Source organism: Danio rerio, chromosome 9 (assembly GCF_052040795.2).
Source record: "Danio rerio strain M-AB ecotype USA chromosome 9, GRCz13ab, whole genome shotgun sequence".
In the NCBI taxonomy this organism is placed as follows: domain Eukaryota; kingdom Metazoa; phylum Chordata; class Actinopteri; order Cypriniformes; family Danionidae; genus Danio; species Danio rerio.
The window spans coordinates 48,327,245-48,340,490 of record NC_141029.1 but is presented as its reverse complement, the minus strand read 5'-3'; the positions used below and the strand labels follow the sequence as shown (position 1 = coordinate 48,340,490).

General features: G+C 40.0%; 1 protein-coding gene across 2 annotated transcripts; it reads left to right on the top strand.

Annotated features, from left to right (window-relative positions):
• Positions 1 to 1,490: 1,490 nt before the first annotated feature.
• lct (lactase) lies at positions 1,491 to 12,250 on the top strand. Of its 2 annotated transcripts, none has more exons than NM_001446863.1 (17): positions 1,491 to 2,548; positions 4,762 to 4,832; positions 4,935 to 5,018; positions 5,190 to 5,289; positions 5,372 to 5,453; positions 5,538 to 6,213; positions 6,968 to 7,613; positions 7,751 to 9,307; positions 9,395 to 9,663; positions 9,749 to 10,039; positions 10,115 to 10,313; positions 10,405 to 10,607; positions 10,681 to 10,787; positions 10,858 to 10,989; positions 11,071 to 11,294; positions 11,424 to 11,672; positions 11,816 to 12,248. In NM_001446863.1, the coding sequence occupies exons 1-17, from the start codon at positions 1,966 to 1,968 to the stop codon at positions 12,037 to 12,039; spliced, it is 5,697 nt and encodes a 1,898-aa protein (NP_001433792.1). In that variant the 5' UTR covers positions 1,491 to 1,965; the 3' UTR covers positions 12,040 to 12,248. The 2 variants fall into 2 exon arrangements, with proteins under 2 accessions (NP_001433792.1, XP_087123275.1); XM_087267149.1 differs by having other exon boundaries at positions 1,504 to 2,548; positions 4,935 to 5,012; positions 11,816 to 12,250.
• Positions 12,251 to 13,246: the final 996 nt, after the last annotated feature.

Sequence of the window (13,246 nt, the reverse complement as noted above, 5' to 3'; positions counted from 1 at the left end):
AATCGTCATCTAAGTGCGAACTCCTGATATTTTATATTTATTGCATTCACTTTGATTTTAGTGTTCACTTTAAAATTACCTTTATAATACCTGTTACTCTCTGTGGGGAAAATGTTTTATTGGTCGCCAACCATTTGGATTAGATTTCTCAAAGATAGGAATTTATGGATATTTGATCTTATAGATGAAATACATGACATCACATGGGTCCCGGTTGCAAAAAAAGACTGGCTGCAATAGCAAGCATGTAGTGTTGTGCAGTAGGATGCCAAATTTTACCATACACCACACTGCTTTAATGCCAACTGCGGACTTCTTTGGCTAAAAGGGAGCTGAATAAAGAGACGACTTAATTAGAAATGCTGGACTCTGCAGTTCTTGTTATATCAGGTAAGTTCCTGCTATGCTGAATCATTCAAGTTACTCGTTTTTGATTGCAGCAGTGATTTCAGCAAAAACAGTTAAATAAGGTTAATTAAACTGCAGACACTGAATGCTAAGAATGAAACGTGAAAGTGTAAGTTATTAAGGTAAAGTTGCTTTTATATTCACACATTCATTCAGTGACAACTTGTGACATTGTTTACCACGGCACTTTGAATATTCTGTCTGAAATAACCAGCAAGTGTGACTTGAAAACAACATTCACACTGTTTAATTGACTGTGAACATGTTAAACTTTGATAGTCATTGGCTGCTAATATGATTTCGCTATTTAGAGTTTGCAAATTACACTTTTATGAAATTATATTAAGGAGAAAATATTAATGTGCGAATATAAAACCAACTTTACCTCTATGTGTAAGTAAACATTCCCTGCCGTACAGGTGTAGTTCGCTGTCATGCAGTAGTTTTGCTTGTTGATGACTACCCAGACCTTGTATAGCTCCGTCTTTTTTCCTTGTCTTTGGCCAGGTAGAACCTTGATTTTTAGCACTACAGAATTTTGGATCTGGTAATCATGGAACATTATTTCTTGCACATGACCACACAGAACAACATTTTAGGCATCCAAAGACTTTAACTTCTCTCTTGTAAAAATCACTTGGAGCTTTAATGAGATTCTATATTTGAATGCTGAATGCTTGGTCATTTCGCCCTATCCAATATTAATTAGGAGGGTGTTATCGCAAATGGACCTGTCAGACGAGCGCTGCTCACTTTAACGTTAATTTTGCAGAATCACTGTGCTTATCACTGCGTGACAAGCTGTTATAATACACTGAACGTATTATGTAATTAATATACATAATATGTAATCAATATATCTTATTTCTAAGACAACAACAAACTTTGTACCGCATCGGATGTCATTCCCTTACTGTTAATGCTAACGCCCCCATTTTTTTTGCCACCTCCCTACGTGCGCATCCTAAATGTTTACAAACATGGTAATTCGTCTATTGAGCAATTAAAAAAACTGACACGTCTTTTTAATCCATCCACTAGCCACCATAACCAACTTAACGTCACTCTTGTACAAAGTACTCAGAGATTGATTTTTCCTGATATGGTTTGTCAGTTAAGCTTTAATGTCTTTGCATAACCAATATATTGCCGTCTTATGTGATTCCCTTATGCTCTTGATTGATATTATTAATTGTATAACTTGTTTTATAACAATATGTAACAGATTGTATAACTTAGCTTTGTCACGTTTTCTTCTCATAAGCATCACTGCAAGTATTGCATAAATGGACAGGAGGGATAATTTTAATAGTTTTTGTTGAAGTGAGGAACAAATGTTTGAGAGACATATTTAATGTTCTAGTATATTTTTTTTTGTTTCTTAAAAGTATTGATCTACATAACAAACTTATCTTGGTCCAGAGTCTATATCATTAACACTTAATGACTATCATAAATTTTACCACTAAAGATGGTGTGACTCTGTTATGTGTTAGATTATTAGATTAGCAGTTGTTATAAAGAGCCTGGACAACTGTATTCCTTTGCAACACTCTCATGATGAAGATCCTAGGGGTATTTCTGTCTCTGGGTGTGTTGGCTATTTTCTGGAGCTACAGTAATGCAGATGAACAGGAGTTCATGCTACTTGCGGGCCCTCTGACCACCAGCAAGACTTTACATTTAGAGGAACAATATGTGTTTAACTGTGGAGGTCCACTGCCACAGCAATCCAAAGACTACTTCTTGTACCTTCAAAGGAGAGGGGTGACCAACTTCAAGGTTCCCCTGTCTTGGTCTCATATTCTTCCTACAGGTGATGCCAACCAGCCACATGAAGAAACTGTGATGTGCTTTAAGACACTTGTACAACAGCTGACTGAATCAGGCATCAAACCTCTGCTGGTTCTCCATCGTTCTGCAGTACCAGAACTCTTCAGAGCCAAATATGGAGGATGGGAAAATCCATTGCTAGTGCAGATGTTTGAGCAGTATGCAGGATTTGTGTTCAGCACATTTAGGGATCACGTTGACACGTTCGTTACATTCAGCCACCTGCATGAGCTACAAGATAGACAACTAAAAAATGCTCTCCAGTCCCATGAAAATGCTTACAAAGTCTGCCATCAAAGGTTTACAGGTAAGACTTGAGATTGATTTATTAACTGCAATATGTACACAAAACAGATAAAGGTTAGTTGTCTAAGGATACCTCTCAGTAATAGAAGCCAGTTGCAACAGTAGTTCAATTATCACAGCATGATAAACACACTAGTAAGAAAATATTGGCATCAAGTCCCCAATCATTTTGTCACATTTTTAATGCTAAATATGATGATGTCTGTTGAACAAAATGTTTGAATATTTCTGTATGTGTTACCTTTTACGTAAAATGTATAAATAGCATGTGAAAGTGGAATATGTTACTAAGACTAGTCAGTAAGAGCTTTTATGATTGTGTTGCGGGTATTGGAAGCATTTGTGTGATTATTTTGAAATTCTGTTTTCGAATATGTATTCCAAGAATTCTCAATTAAAAAATCATTGACTTTCCCTAGGGACAAATAAAATAATCCTGAAGTGCCTGAAACTTTGTTAGCACATCTGCTTTCCAATTAGGAAACACTGCTTCAAGTGAAGGTTCATAAACTGATTTCGAGAGGATCATATGCTTAATATCTTAATATTGGCAGCTGGTCTCGCATTATCAATCACATGACAAACCAATCAGATGACAACTGATTACATTCAAAATGCAAATAAATAGTCTGCTCTTCTTACCTTAGAAGAAGATATAGGAGTTCTCGAGAATGAGCTCAGACTCTCCTCTCTCCTGACTAAACAGAAGGAAACTCTAGGTTCAAGGATCCTTCAAGCTCAGTGATCTCTCCCAGCCAACCATGCATTAACCTTATCAAGCATTAGCTAAGTGTAAACTCTTGAAATCCTGCTTTGAGTATAGATATGTACACATTGGGGGGGATCTCCTCATCCACCACCAGTGTGCAGCATCCACCTGGATAACACGAAGGCAGCCATATTGTGTCAGACCGCACACCACACACCAGCTAATTGGTGGAGAGGAGAGTGATGAAGCCAATTATGATATGGGAGGCCATGATGGACAGAGGACAGTGGGCAAAGTGTCGAAGAACATCCTGGGATTTTTAACAACCACAGAGATTTCGATTTAACGTCTTATATGAAAGACGGCGCACACTAAGCAGTATAGAGTCCCCTTCACTATACTGGGGTATAAGGACCCACACAGACCGCACTAACATCACTTCCGGCAGAAAGCTAGCTTTTCCATGTGGCCCCCTGCAGGTACTGACCAGGAACAGCCCTGCTTAGCTTCAGTAAGTGACCATGTGAGAGTTGCAGCGGGCTAGCTGCTGGCTAGCAGGTAGCATGACCCAGGCAGAGATGGGGTTTAGGTGTGAGCGCAACAAGCCAACCAGTAGGATCCATGCAAGCAAACTTCACTCCCTAGGTGTCAAACTAAAGGCTAATGCTAGTGTGTTTTGGCTAGGCTAAACCATGGTTTCTAATATGGGAGGTAGACATGATAACGAGTATCACATCTACCTCCCATATAAGAAATCCTGGTTTAAATCCTGCTCGGTGTTGGAAGATTAGAACTGCCATGACTTCGTCATTATCCATGATTGAGGTTTAGAGGCAAATGTTTACTTAAAGAAAAACAATTTGTCTGGTGAGTAGACCTGGATGAGATACACAAAATTATTTATAATCTATAAAAAAAATAAATAGGCTGCATTAGTACAGGCATTTCAAAATATATATTATTCATTTAGGGTGACATGTGGCGCAGTAGGTCAGTTGTCATTTTTGTGTGGAGTTTGCATGTTCTCCTTACGTTCCCATGGGTTTCCTCCGGGTGCTCCGGTGTCCCCCACAAGTCCAAAGACATGCGGTACAGGTGAACTGCCAACTTATCAAGCATATTTTTTTACGCATGCCCTTCCAGCCGCAACCCATCACTGGGAAACATCCACACACATTCATTCGAACACATACTCTACAGATAATTTAGCTTACCCAATTCACCTATACCACATGTTTTTGGACTTGTGGGGTAAACGGGAGCACCTGGAGGAAACATGCAAATTCCACACAGAAATGCCAACTGACCCAGCCGGGGCTCAAACCAGTGTCCTTCTTGCTGTGAGGCGATTGTGCTACCCACTGCACCACCGTCCTGCCCCATAAAAATATATTATTATCATTAAATTCAAAATAACAAATCTGACCAACCCATAGCCTCTGTCTCCAATAGCATAGTTCTTTGTACAACAAGGCTGTCACTTATGCTGTTTATATGGTTTTCAGGGCTTCGTTTATCTCTTGGAATCAAAGCCAGTGATGTTACTTCCATTCATCAAATGGGGTCAAAAATCAAGGTAAAAGCTCAATGCAGATTTATATATATATACATTTATATCTCACTGATTAATAGGTAATATTATGTAATTTATCACATACTTCACTTATCTCACTTTCAGACACATGTGGATTTCCTCTCAGTGCACATGCAGTTCAACTGCAAAATGCAGACAGCTCTTACTGAGGAATTGAGAAAGGTACAGGTAAGTGGCTTATCTGGCTGAGCAAATACTGTATAATCATCTTCACAATAAATCAGCTTAGTAATTAGCCAATAGATTTCAAAAGATTTTTTTAATACCGAAAAACTGCTTAAATAGTTTTTTGTTACATTTTTCAAGAACACTAAAAATAACATTTTATAATCTTTGCAGATTGTCAGCGGTCAAAAGTCCCTGCTTATTTATCAGCTGACAGTGAATGATTGTGATGGATATGAACATGGTTTTGAGGCACGTACTGGAATTCTTGGAGGTAAACATTGACAAAAGTCTAAGATGCTGTTCATGAAATAAAATGATCAGTTTCTAAACCTATTTTCTTATATTTGTGTCAGTTTTACAGAACGAAGGCCATCATATTATAGGCTGTGACATCACATATGTTTTTGAGGAGCTAGATTATGAAGAAACACTCAGGTAAGACTGAGGTGAAAAACATACATACATATTGTATCATTGTGCAACTGTTTTTAAGTCAGTTAAATGATTGTTTTCATTTAGTCTGCAGAAGGAAAACACTAAAATTCATCAGAAATCAGCTTCTGCATTCTCATATCAGAAGGTTTGGGAGAAATTCAAAAGTCAGACTGAAGCTGAGCGGGATCAGTTCCTCAGTGGTTCCTTCCCAGTTGATTTTCAATGGTCCGTCTCCAGTGAGAGTTTCAAAGTCGAAGGTGGATCAGCAGAACACGGGAAGGGTGAAACCATATGGGACCGTTTTAACCATGAGGCCGGGGTCAACGAATCCATTTTGGGCTGTGATAGTTATCACAAGGTGGACTATGATGTGTATCTTCTTAGAGGCATGATGGCACCAAATTATCAGTTCTCAATCTCTTGGGCTCGCATTTTTCCCACTGGACGCAAAGAAAGTTTTGTTGAAAAGGGGGCTGCTTATTATGATAAGATGATTAATACACTCCTGCAATCAGGAATCGAGCCCACTGTTACCCTGCATCATTGGGACCTTCCCCAAGCTCTACAGGAATCAGGAGGCTGGACTAATGACTCCATTGTGGAAGCATTCAAAGAATTTTCAGACTTCTGCTTCTCTCGTTATGGAGACAGAGTAAAATCATGGATCACCTTTGGCAGTCCCTGGGTTGTGAGCAGTTTGGGATATGGAACAGGGGAATATCCTCCAAGCATTAAAGACCCAGTATCGGCCTCCTACAAGGTGTGCATGTTAATTTAAGAGTGCTTTCAGACTAGCACTGTTGGTCCGCACCTGAGTTTGTTTGACGCCAGAGTTCAGTATGTTTAGCTAGTATGAACACAGTCTTTTCTGTACTCGGGTGCACACCCGGCAAACAATACCAGAGTCCGCATGAAAGAGGTTGTCTGGGGTATTGTTCACTTCTGATATAAAAGCAATCTTACCCAATAATGGAAGTGAACCACCTACTGTACAACAAACTTTAGTTTTCATAACGTTAATTTTTATGTAGGTGATGTTTGTGTGTCACCTACCTTGGCAACAAGCGGGACTGACCCAGTGCAAACACAGTGATAATGTCAGCTTGTGTCCTGCAAAACTGACTTCTGCGGACATTGCGTGATGTTCTGAATGATTTTTACATTTTTGCAGCCGATAGATGCAAGTGGCTCTCTGTAATTTGGTAACAAAACCAAAAGATTTGGTAAAAGCCGAACGACCTGGCCATGAAAGTGCCTTCACTTTCATGGCCTTCACCTAGCAAAAGATGTACACACAACAGCGACTTTATGACACAACCATACCAGGGATCTGAGGGATTTAGTGAACACAAGATAGTGTGAACACAAACCAGCCGAGAGGGTGGCAAGAGGGAGCAATCAAACTTGGGTTTGGACCAGGCAATCGAACCAAGTGTGAAAGCACCCTTAGAAAGTCCCAAATATAGTATGATTTTAAAAAGTGTATACTGACAATTCTTTGCTTGTATTCACAGGTGACGCACAATATTCTGAAATCTCATGCTGAAGCCTGGCATATTTATAATGATAAATACAGGAAACTGTATGGTGGAAAAGTGGGCATTGCTCTGAACTCAGATTGGGCTGAGCCGAGGGATCCCTCAAGTGATCAGGATGTAGCAGCAGCTGAGCGTTATCTAAACTTCATGCTGGGGTGGTTTGCTCATCCAATATTTGTAGATGGAGATTATCCAGCGGTACTGAGGGAGCAAATTGAGAAAAAGAAAGAATTGTGTACCCAAGACCTGGCAAGACTCCCTGTCTTCACCGAGGCTGAGAAACAAAGAATTCGAGGCACAGCTGATTTCTTCGGACTAAACCACCAAACATCCCGACTGATTAGTGAGAATTTGACTAGCTGTGATGCTGGGCCAGATAATGTTGGGGACTTCCAGGCTCATATTGACCCTACATGGCCCACTACAGCTTCTGACCAGATCCAGTCTGTTCCATGGGGGCTCCGGCGGTTATTGTATTACATCTTTTTAGAGTACACATCTATTACAAAGGTGCCCATCTATATCACAGGAAATGGAATGCCAACTGAGTATACTGGTGACGGGATCAATGACACTCTGCGTGTTGACTATCTCAAAGCTTACATTAATGAAGCAATGAAAGGTAAGAGTAAAAGGTCAAAAAAAGGGTCTTTTACTATTGCATTTTAACACTAAATGCTGCCATGAAAATAGCCAGAGATGTTGGTTTAGCATTTAACTATAAAAAGTATGTTAACTATTTTTTATTTGTCTAAACAGCTGTGCATTTGGATGATGTTGTCGTTCAGAGGTTTACAGTCCAGTCTCTAATGGATGGATATGAGGGTCCTCCAGGTTACACTCAACGGTTTGGTTTGCACTATGTGAACTTTGATGATCCTGACAGGCCAAGAACCCCTAAAGCATCAGCATACTATTACTCAAAGGTGATTGAGAGAAATGGATTTGCTGAGACTGCTGCAAGCCCTAAGATGCATATCCGTGGAAATCAAGTCGAAAGTAGAAGACTCCCTAGTTTGCCTCCATCTCAAGTGCCTTCAAAATCCAAGGTTGTTTGGGAAAAGTTTTCACCTCAGACCAAATTTGAGAGGCAGCTTTATCACTATGGAACATTTTCAGAGGGATTTCAGTGGGGTGTCTCATCTTCAGCTTATCAAGTTGAAGGTGGCTGGAATGCAGATGGAAAAGGACCAAGTGTTTGGGATACTTTCACTCAGAAACCTGGTAATATCCCAAACAATGCCAATGGCGATGTTGCATGTGATAGCTACAATAAAGTAGATGAAGATCTACACATGTTGAGGGCCCTAAAAGTGAAGACTTACAGATTCTCATTGTCATGGTCTCGGATCTTTCCAAATGGCTATAAATCTTCTCTTAACCAGAAGGGGGTGGATTACTACAACAGGCTCATAGATGGTCTCATAGCAAATAATATCACACCCATGGTGACTCTCTACCATTGGGACCTGCCGCAGGCTTTACAGAATATCAATGGTTGGGACAACACTGAAATGGTTAGCATATTCAATGAATATTGTGACTTCTGCTATGCAACATTTGGAGATAGGGTGAAGTTTTGGATCACCTTTAATGAACCCCAGACGATTGCATGGTTGGGATATGGGCTGGGTCAGATTCCACCTAATGTGAAGCAACCAGGAGATGCTCCATACAGGGTTGCACACAACCTCCTGAAAGCTCATGCACAAGCTTATCACACATATGATGAGAAATACAGGGCATCTCAAGGAGGTCTGGTATCCATTAGTCTGAATGCTGAATGGGCAGAACCCCTGGATGTCAACATCCCTCGAGAGGTGGAGGCTGCTGATCGAGCTCTTCAATTTCAATTAGGCTGGTTTGCACATCCAATCTTCAAGAATGGTGACTACCCTGATGCCATGAAGTGGCAAGTTGGCAACAAGAGTGAACTGCAAGGCTTAAAAGAATCCCGGTTACCTTCTTTTACTAGCCAAGACAAAGCTTTTATCCAAGGAACAGCTGATGTATTCTGCATTAACACATACACTACGAAAGTCATGCGCCATGTGACCAGCAGACTTAATATCGAATCCTATCAGACTGATCAGGACATTGAGAAGGACAATGCAGATAGCTATGAAGATACAGCTGTTAGTGAGCAGAAAGCTGTTGCTTGGGGACTCAGGAGACTTCTCATTTGGTTGAAAGAAGAGTATGGAAATCCTGAGATTTATATTACGGAAAATGGTGTAGCTACAAGCACTGCCTTTACAACAGATGACACTGATCGTATATTCTATTTAAAGACCTATGTTGATGAGGCTCTTAAAGGTATGGTAATAGTCTATTTCATTTGTGTCATCTCAATGTTTAAATTTTCAAAATGTATTTTTGTACTTATATGTGCTCTATTTTTAGCGCACAACCTGGATGGAGTACGTGTTAAAGGATACATTGCTAGTTCACTCATGGACTCCTTTGAGTGGCTGAATGGCTACAATGTCGGCTATGGACTTCACCATGTGGACTTTAAGCATTCAAGTCGGCCAAGAACCCCAAAGCGCTCAGCTCACTTTTACTTCGATATAATAAGAAATAACGGCTTTCCAATCACAGCAGAGGAAGAAATACTATATGGACATTTCAGAGAAGGATTTGAATGGAGCACAGCAACCGCTGCATATCAGGTACAATCCATTTCTTCTTGTTTTTATTAGCATTTCTTCACTCAGAGTATGAGGGTAATGCTCATGCTTTGCTGCATCACCACAGATAGAGGGCGCCTGGAGAGCTGACGGAAAAGGCCTAAGCATTTGGGACAAATTTTCACACACTGATTCAAAGATAACGCAAGATGATAATGGTGACATTGCCTGTGACAGCTACAACAAGATCGAAGAGGATATCAATGTTCTCAAAACACTTGGGGTCAAACATTATCGGTTTTCTATTTCATGGCCCAGAATTCTGCCAGATGGAACAAACAGGAAAATTAATGAGGCTGGGCTCGACTACTATCATAGACTGACAGATGCTCTTTTGGCAGCCAATATCAAGCCACAGGTAAATTATTTCAAAACAATTTGAATGAAAAAAACCTATTTTGGTCATTTCTGACAGTCTATTGATCACTGGCAGGTGACACTTTACCACTGGGATCTGCCACAAGCTCTTCAGGATGTTGGTGGTTGGGAGAATGACACTATTGTTGATAGATTCAGAGACTATGCTGATGTTGTATTTAACAGTCTGGGTGAAAAAATAAAGTTTTGGATCACTTTAAATGAACCCCTAAATGTTGCAGCACATGGATATGGCTATGGAAGCCAAGCACCAGGTATCATTAGCATTAAAAATAACCTTTTCCTGTAATAAAAGTTGCTTAGCTTAACAGTGTTAATAGTTAATAATGCTACTGTCCTGTTCAGGTCTTAGTGATAGTCCAGGCACTGCGCCATATACTGTGGCACATAACCTCATTAAGGCTCATGCTGAAGCTTGGCATTTGTATAATGACCAATATCGTGCTAAACATGGTGGAATGATTAGCCTCACTATGAACTCCGACTGGGCTGAAGCAAGAAACCCATACAAACAAGAAGACGTGGATGCTGCCAGACGTACGATTCAGGTACAGCTTTGTTGTACAGCGATATCTACATTAATTTCTACATGCCACTTCACTTTTTATCTCTTTTAAACAGTTTCAGCTTGGTTGGTTTGCTCATCCCGTGTTCAAAGGAGATTACAGTGATTTAATGAAGGATGTTATTCGAGAAAGAAGTTTGGCAGCTGGCCTACCTAAATCAAGGTAAATACAGACATTTTCTTGTGAGGAATTCACAACTTTGCATGCTTCTAAATGCCTTTACATTTGACAGGCTTCCAGAATTTACCCCTGAAGAAGTAGCAAGAATTAAGGGTACTCATGATTATTTTGGATTCAACCACTACACCTCTGTTTTAGCCTTTAACGTGGACTACGGTGATCAACAGCACATTGAAGCAGACAGGTAACCCTTTAGTTTGAGATGTTTTAGGTCCATGTTTCTGAATTCAAGCATCAGGATTCAAAAAGTTGCCATTTATTCCAGGGGTGCTGGAGCTATTAGGGATCGTACATGGCTAGATTCTGGATCCATCTGGTTGAAAGTAGCTCCTGTGGGATTCCGAAAGATTCTGAATTTCATTAAGGAGGAATATGGAAACCCTCCTCTTTACATTACAGAAAATGGAGTATCAGAACAAGGACCAGAGAATCTGAATGACGTCACCCGAATCTACTACTATGAAAACTATATCAATCAGGCCCTGAAAGGTAAAGATCTTTCCTCTTAAAGATGTCAAAAGGAACATTATTAAATGATTGTTTGCTATAATAGTTTTGCATGTATTTTTTTGTTTAGCATTTTCAGTTATTTGGTGCTAATTGCAGTGTTATTCTTAGCATATATGCTAGATGGTGTGGACATCCGCGGCTACACTGCCTGGTCACTAATGGACAATATGGAATGGGCAGCGGGTTATACTGAAAGATTTGGTCTTTTCTATGTAAATCGGTCAGATCCCAATTTTCCACGTATTCCTAAGAAATCTGTCTGGAGCTATGCTACAATTGTCAGCTGCAATGGCTTCTTAAGCCCAGAAGAACGTCCACATAAATGTGAGGTGCATGAACCTGAAGACGACATCCCAGGTATCTATCTTTCATCCATCCATCTATCCTTCTGACCATCTATCTATCTATCTATCTATCTATCTATCTATCTATCTATCTATCTATCTATCTATCTATCTATCTATCTATCTATTTATCTTTGTATTTTCTTGTTTTTACAGGAATCACTACTTTACCTCCACCTGTTGAGGAACTGTCGGTCAGTTTCTTGGGTTTGGAAGTGTCTGTTTCTAATGCTGAACTAGGTCTTAATGTCCTCTTCAGTCTCACCTTCATCGCTGCCGTCACTGTTATCTTCTTGGTGTTTGGACTTGTCAGGACATCCAAAAAACAAAGACGTCCTGCGGGGGAACATATTGAGCTTGCGAAAGAAGACAAGTTCTAAACATTATACTGTTGTTAATTTAACAGATGCATTTTATTGTAAAATGTGCCACAGATTAATATATTTTATGTACTTAATGACACTCCACTTCTACTTAAACATAATTATATGTTAGCTTGTGTAAATATATTTACAGTTATCAGTAAAATGTTATCTCTGTATAAACTGACTTTACAAACTAAGCCAAATAAATGTATTCAGTTGTTCCATATGTCTCGATTTTACTTGATCAGACATAGCACAGTTTAAAAAGCATTTTGCCAATTCCCTTTCAGCTTTTGCTCATACCGTCAGACAATACAGGCCATAAATCTGACTTTGTGATATAATTTCATATGATAAGCATATAATGAGCACAGAGATTAATGTAATTTTTAGCATAATAGAGAATGGATCTAATTGATTGACAGCCGGGTCAAAAGACTTTCTACGATCAGTGCTGCAGTTACTGAAACTACATTTGCTTTATATTTTAACAATAAGCAGTTCTACCAGAAAGACGTCAGGGGGCAGATAAACCTTGTAACATTTATTGTAAATTGTTTGGATAAATGTAAGTTTGTTACTGTCCTTTTATAAAATCCTTTGGCGTAAGCCCTGTCTGTGGTGCAGAAGTCTGGATGAGCTGGTAGATCCTGCCTGAAGATGAAGGCAGGGCGAAGCCAACCCCCGAGTGGAAACGAGGCCGACCTGGTGGTGGTGGGGAGGATGGAGGGAAACTTCTGCAATGTCACCTGAGTACAGCGAAACAGATTGTTTAGATGGGCTTATATGTAGTCCGCTTGGTCATTATAGGCTGATAATTAAGGTTGGAATAGGCTGAGATAATTATTATGAATGATGTGACATAGCAGAACTATGGCTAAATCTTTCATTTCTTCACCTGGAGATCTCAAAGTGTTAGCAGGAGGGTGAGGGCAGGTTTATTTTCCAGATATTCAGATATCCATACATGCCGAATGCTGAGAACTGATTGATAGTCTGGCACTGAAAAAAAGTCTCTGTGAGATTGTTTTTCAGTGACAGGGTATATGTGGCGAGGGGGCGTGGCCGAGAGCCGTGGGAACGGAGTGAGGCCACCGCGTAAGTGGATACACCTGCGGTGCGCACCTGCCTAGGATCCCACGGTAGGAGCTCTGGACAATAAATGGAGGAACGATGGCAGAGGAAGCCGAAGGAAGGACCGGGCCCGGACATATTTTACTTT

Excerpts from the sequence above, each read along its gene's own strand:
- lct (NM_001446863.1), top strand. The coding sequence starts at position 1,966 with ATGATGAAGATCCTAGGGGTATTTCTGTCTCTGGGTGTGTTGGCTATT. Across the intron at positions 10,788-10,857 it reads GCTGGCCTACCTAAATCAAG|GCTTCCAGAATTTACCCCTG; the intron begins GTAAATACAGAC and ends TACATTTGACAG. Across the intron at positions 11,295-11,423 it reads TATCAATCAGGCCCTGAAAG|CATATATGCTAGATGGTGTG; the intron begins GTAAAGATCTTT and ends TGTTATTCTTAG.